Consider the following 6,599-nt stretch of genomic DNA (forward strand, 5'->3'; position numbering starts at 1 on the left):
CTGCTTGGTCTTAGAATCATTAGATGCCAATCATCCTCTATTTCTAGAATAAGATAAGGGTAAACCCAAGGGAGGCTGCTGAGGTTTTTGTTTTTTTTTTTAATCAGCAAAATAATTATATTGATACCTCTGGGAGGATTCTGTCCATCAGAGCTCCTATCTCACCTGACGCTCGGGACTTGTCTGCTCCTCACTCTTACTATACTCCCTTTCAACTCTTTTTCAGAAATGGAAAGTATTAAAGCTGCCCCCACCACCAGTAACTCTTAATGGTTCAATTTTACATTTTGGGAATTGCAAGCCAGCAATAAATGCATCCTCTGGGAATCTGGCCTCACAGCCCACCTTTGAGAACTCAGTCATGGCTTTGAACCTACTGGTACATAGGTGAATTGCATTTAATTTCTAGTTTGTGTTTCTTTGAGCCACCTTTTCAGTAACTTCCATGTGTATGCCTTCTGTTAGCCACAGTGAAGTCTCACACATAAACTCAGCAACAGGACTGATCAGCACTCTGTTTCTATCTGAATTTTTACAAGGGAGATAGATCTAGCTAACCAGAGCTGGGCCTTGGACCTACGTGGTGAACTAGGATAGAGTGTCCTTGTGGAGGCTACCAGAAGTGCAGAGCTAATCTTTCGAGTCCAAGCCGGTATCCTCAAGGAAGTTCAACAGTCAGTGCCAATAGACTAACTGGACCAGTAGAGACAGAGGACTCGCTGAGACTAAAAAAAAAAAAAAAATAGCTGAGGCAGTCTTTAAACCTTGAACGGAATCTGTCCCCTGAGATCACCTTTGAATGAAATGGCAGAGTGGCACACAAAATAAAGAATGTTAACCACACGACGGCTTCTCTACTTAAAAACCATCTGTATAAGACTGAAAGGTCAATGTTTACTCTAAAGCAAAGATGAGAAGAGGGCAAGGAAACTAGAGTACTGGAAAGGGAACAACCAGAATACAATTAAGGAGATTGTTGACACATTGCGAAAAATGTAACTGAACAACTTGTGTGGAAATTGTCAAATGGGGACTTAACTTGCTGTGTAAACTTTGACCAAAAACACAATAAAATATTACTTGAAAAAAAGGGGGAAGAAAATCAGTGTCAAAGAAACCAGATATAAACGTAAAGTTCAAAGTGTGAGAGTCAAGAGTCAGAAATGAAGTGAAACTTGATTGAAGTGGGAACAGGTCAGAAACTACTGAGGAGGGTCTAGATAGAATGATTTCCAAGAATCCCATTGTCATTCAAGTTACCGACTGTGCTGAGGAGCTGGAGGGGAGGGAGAGGGTGCAGAGGGGTGGTCTCTTGAGTATTCTGATTCTGTTATTCTTCTATTGCATTCTACAGATCTATCTAGATTAAATGCTTGATAATATAAAATAATAATATTTCATAAATATTTCTGATGTGATTATGAGCATATACAACCCTTTTGCATCCCCAGCTTGTTATTTTATTATTTGGTACTTCAAGTCAAAGAAGCAAAATAAGGAAATGTGTATACTTAATTTCATTAATAAACAAAAATTCTTCAAGGATTTACAGTCTGCAGATCACAGGTGTTTTCAGCAACTGTCCTGAAAAGATATTACCACAAGATGGTGCTCACTCATTAAACTCAGGCTGGTGTTCAAGACGTTCCCCTTTGTGCTCTGAATTTTAAATTACAAAATATCAAATGTTATTTATTTATTTTTCATCTTTTCTCTTAGTACAAGTTTTCTTAACACTGAATTATAGCAGGGTTTTTTAATTTAAGCTAATTAGTTACCATATGCCTTTTTTGGAGGGGGAAAAAAAAAATCCAGCAAAGCTACTACTTTTGTTTTGCTCTAAAAATCTTCCATTATATAATTTTTCATCTGCTAGGTGACTCAAAATATTTACTTCTACCATGCTCATTTTTTTTTTCTTTCTTTTTCTTTAAACTCAAGACGGTGCAGCATAAGCTAGCAGAACTAAAAACACACATTTGTGTAACCAGGGCTTTTGTGGACAGCTGTCTCCAGCTCCATGAAACGAAACGTCTGGACTCTGCCACTGCCTCCATGGCAAAATACTGGTATGCGTGCTCAGTAATTAAAATGTGGTGTTTGCTCAGGCTGTTATGGAATTCTGCCAACATTAAACTCAGCCCTGAGGGTCTTAAAGAGAGAAGACTGTATAAATAAAAAATACCAGTAAGAGCCTTTTTAAAAAAATGCTGAAAGGTTCCATTAGGCCTATTTATAATGTGTTAAAAATCACTCTAGTTGGTACTTAACTCTTGTTATTGAAAATAAATTAATAAGAGACTGAAGTAGGATGACTGATTAGTTCCTTTAAGTAATACTTTGTCTAATTACCTGAAAAAGATTGTGGTATAGTGAGACCCAGAGAGAACAGTTCCAATTCTTTTATTAAATAGGTATGATCTGGGGCAGTTCATTTACATAATTCTCTCTGGGCCAGCTATTTGTTATCCATGAAATGAGTGGATTGGCCAGGATTTTCCTATTTAAGGTATTTTCCAGATCTAAGAGAAATTCCATGAAGAGTTGACTGTGTAACCAAAAGTTGCACCAAAAAAAAAGAAAGAAAAAACCCAAACCCGTTGCCTTCATGTGGATCCCGACTCATAGTGACCCTGCAAGACAGAGTAGAACTGCCCCATAGGGTTTCCAAGGAGCAGGCGGTGGATTTGAACTGCCAACCTTTTGGTTAGTAGCCTAGCTCTTAACCACTGCACGCGTGCTCTGTTAATTGAAAGGAAGAAACATTCTATTAAGTTTAGAAAGATTTTCAGTTGAATTAAAGACTAAGTAACAAACAATGCTGTTAAAGATGAGTTAATTGAAAAATGATCGGTATAAGGTTTTTGTATATTTTTTTTTTTTTGTAAGAGCATAGAGTTTAAACCAGATCTTAAAAATGGGTTTGGTTTCCTCTTTAAAAAAAAAATTCTCACATCTCACTAGCTCCGAAGTAACCTGGAAAAAATTCTTGTTATTAATCATTAACTTGTGTTCATTTCAGTTAGAATAGGGGAAATATGCAGAACAGTGCTTTATTTAATGATTCTAAAATAATAAAATTGTCAGGTTGAAAAGTGATGTGAAAATACTAGGAACATGTACTTTGGGGAAAGATGTTTTACATTTTATATTCTTTGACTAGTGGAAAAGGTGTAAAGTAAATATTTTTAAAATAGAATACTTTTGGACAAAGAGATGTTTGGATAAGATTGTTCTTTAGAAACACCAGGTTTATGCACATACTGGTATTTCACATTGAAAGAGAGGGAGCAACTGTTGACAACCCGGTAACTTTTTCACTGAAATACTAGCCAAATACAAAAATTTATAAAATTCCAAATATTGTACCTAAAGCCTTGTCCTATTAATCCTTAGATTGTTACAGTATTTCTTAGGGACATTGTCACTGCCTTATGGCTTGAGTTAAAAAAATGATTTTAAATGGGAAATTGTGTCTATGCTTCTCTTTGCTTTATGTTTTCCTTTATTGAAAAATAAGTAAAAAATAATTTTAATTTTTTTTTTTATGTTAAGGTAAGCCAAATACCTACCAGTTATCTTATGTATTTTAATGGTAGTTACAACTGTTGTGATAAAATCAGAAAAAAATTTTCTCAAGTACCTCACATTGATATCAATGTACCTCGGGTATAATAATCCCCAGATAATTTTTTAATAAATTTCCTATTTGATGACATGTACTTTAATAGTCTATTCCCCTAGGTTTTCACTTTTACTTTCAGTTTATTTCTGAAAAGTCAGAACCCTAAAAAAGTTTTTATTTTTTTACAATTATTGAATATCAGAATTGTCACTTTGGGGTAAAGAGTGACATCTCTGGAGAAAAAAGACGTATTACAAATGCAAAAGAGAATAGAGGGCTAAGTAATCATACGGTTAATTTGTGTCATCTAAATAAATAAATTAAGCCAAATACAAGTCTTTACTATATCTTTGTCAAGCCTAGAATAGCCAAAAACATGATAATTGAAGCTATCGACATTTTGTTTATAGCTTTAACAAAAGTCTAGCCGGAAATATAATTTATGAAGAATGTATTCTGTAGGTGACAATTCTCCTGATATTTATTTCAAATGTAACTCATATTATCTTCTCTGGTTACCTAATACTCTGTTTTAATTGCTTGATGAATGTGTGCATTTAAGCAATCATAAATAATTTTATTTCCTGATTGTGAAGCACCTCATGAAAATCCATTTCAAATATTCCTTTTCTGCTTTTTATTTGGGTCATCTAGGGCATCTGAGTTACAAAACAGTGTAGCTTATGACTGCGTACAGCTCCATGGAGGTTGGGGATACATGTGGGAGTACCCAATTGCAAAGTGAGTATGGCTGTTCTGTTGCACTCTTTTTGACAGTGTAAAGAAAAAGGAAAATCACTTTACTGTTGTTTGTATGGTGGGAGAGGAGGTGGGAAATCTTTGTGTTTTTCAGCTGTGACTACAGTGTGTGTTCAAGCAAATGGAAGTAGCTTTATTTTATGGGTTTACCACTAGAAGTTTAATAAATCATTTTTAAACAAAGTGAAGAAACCAGAATAGAAAAGCTTAATGTTTGGCCTTATTTGAGTCCTGATATAGAAGTATAAAAAGCACCTTTATTTTTTAAGCTAAAAAAATAGCACTATAATTTTTTTTATAGAAAAATTAATCTGCACATGAAAAAGATTTAAATTGCCGTCCTTTAAATATTTGACTATTTAATTTGCTTTAAAAAAAAAAAATCAAAAGTATTTTCCCAAAAAGATTTTTTCCTTCAAATTAAAAGAAATTACAACATATGCCCTTTTTCACTGTGTTATGTATGAATATTCTTGTTACTAGCTGGAAGCAGTCTCAATTTGTAAATAGGCTATGTTCTCTTATGCATTTCTCCCTCCATCTCCATAATTTCCTCTTTACATATTTCCACAGTCTTTGGCCTCAGTTATCTCCCCATGGCATTTCTCCTCATCACCATAGAAAATGTATTTTTTTCTCTGATTTAGCAATGTTTTCAGTTTATAAAAATTTTGCAAAGAGGCTTTTGCTCTATACAGAAAAGCCCAAGGTGCTTCTGAATCTGAGAATGACAATCATATGGGCTTCTAAAAACTTTTTCCAGTTTTTATCTAACTGTAGAATATCTGGGCAAAAAAAAAAAATTATCAAACTAGTATTCAAACTGGCAGCCTAAGGCTTCAAATTTATCATTTTGTCAAGCATAATTGAAAACATTTTGCAGTGCTTGTAGTCCTTAGTGAGGAGAATAAACATAGTATAAAAGTTATATTAAGTTAAGAACAGAAGCTCCGGCATAGATATAACCTGCTGATTTTCTCTTGCCATTGGGCAGCTCAGACAGCTTTAATCATGGGTATATATAATTTATAACCTTTTATAAAAACTCGGCAACCCTCAGGACTTTTCCTTGTTCTGGGAATATAGACATGAAGTAGCTAAATGAATTCTTTCTTTTTTTTTTTTTAATCAGTTCTTGGATTTCGTTATATCCTTTCAGAACTACTTCAAAGGGGCCTTAATCAAAAGCAGATATATTTTTTTAATCTTCGTATAGTAGTGAAATCAGAAGTAAACATTGAGTAATGCTAGCACAGATTAAATCAATACTGAACATTTTCATGTGCGATTCATAATATTCATCTGTCCTATTCACAGTAAAAACAATGCTAAGAGAGTAAAATAATAATGGATGTTTATATTTTTCTACTTAACTATACCGTTACAACTGCTGCTGGAATGTAGATATGTAGTGGCTCAATGTTTGTCTAGTTTAGTTCTTGTTCTAAGAAAGGCAGCTGTCTCAATGGCCCAAGATTAGAGTGTGCCATATATCTTGGTCTCTGTCTTTCTCAGAGGTGATTCCTTCAAGTCAGTAGCAAGCATTGTAGCTTGATGGCTTATTTGAAATCGCTGGTTTCAATTGGAGATAAGGCATAATAATCACCCTTCTTGGGTAGCTTATTAGTTCAAAGATTGTATGAACCTTTACACTAGACTGTCATTTCTCTCCCTGAATAGATAGGGAAGAGACTTTCTTTAAAGATGAAAAGTGAGAATAGTACCTGATATCAAAATGGTAATTAGACACATAGGCAATTATGTGAATGCATTGTATAGGCTTTGATAGAGAAAAACAAACAAACATTTTAATTGTGTTCCTTCTATCCCCCAGATGAAGCTAGGTTAGTTAATATATATGTTGCTGAGTCTTGGTTTCCCGGAGAAAAAGAGGTGCTTTTTTGTTTTGTTGTCTGGGTTTTTTAATAACTGCTCTGTCTTAGCGTCTGGGTTTAGTTCAGTCTTCCTCGTTAGGCTTGGGGCCTAGGAGAAGGAAAGCTTTAGGTTTTGCCATCTCAGGACTTGTCTGCCATGCTAGGAGGAGCAGCCTGAGATGTGGAGCTTCAACACTGGGTGGTTAAACATTCCTTCTGCTGCCTTTCTCTGTTAATTTTAGTTGATTACTGAATTTAATTAGTAACCTATAAAAGGTCTACAGATCTCTGTCATTACATACGGGGTTAGAACTACTTTGTGAAAAGAAAAAAGCCCAACC

At 34.7% G+C, this 6,599-nt stretch overlaps 1 protein-coding gene across 3 annotated transcripts in view; it reads left to right on the plus strand.

The window, feature by feature from the left end:
- The window catches only part of ACADL (acyl-CoA dehydrogenase long chain), a 77,310-nt gene that overhangs the window by 49,111 nt on the left and 21,600 nt on the right, over positions 1 to 6,599 (plus strand). For 2 of the 3 annotated variants that reach the window (XM_023541865.2, XM_010602198.3), the window contains 2 exons: positions 1,942 to 2,069; positions 4,280 to 4,366. In XM_023541865.2, coding sequence (XP_023397633.2) covers positions 1,942 to 2,069; positions 4,280 to 4,366 — 215 coding nt within the window. Of the gene's footprint in view, positions 1 to 226; positions 1,290 to 1,941; positions 2,070 to 4,279; positions 4,367 to 6,599 lie in introns of those variants that run through there. The other variant, XM_023541864.2, reaches the window with a different exon arrangement.

The sequence above is a fragment of the Loxodonta africana genome, chromosome 6, assembly GCF_030014295.1.
Source record: "Loxodonta africana isolate mLoxAfr1 chromosome 6, mLoxAfr1.hap2, whole genome shotgun sequence".
Classification (NCBI taxonomy): Eukaryota; Metazoa; Chordata; class Mammalia; order Proboscidea; family Elephantidae; genus Loxodonta; species Loxodonta africana.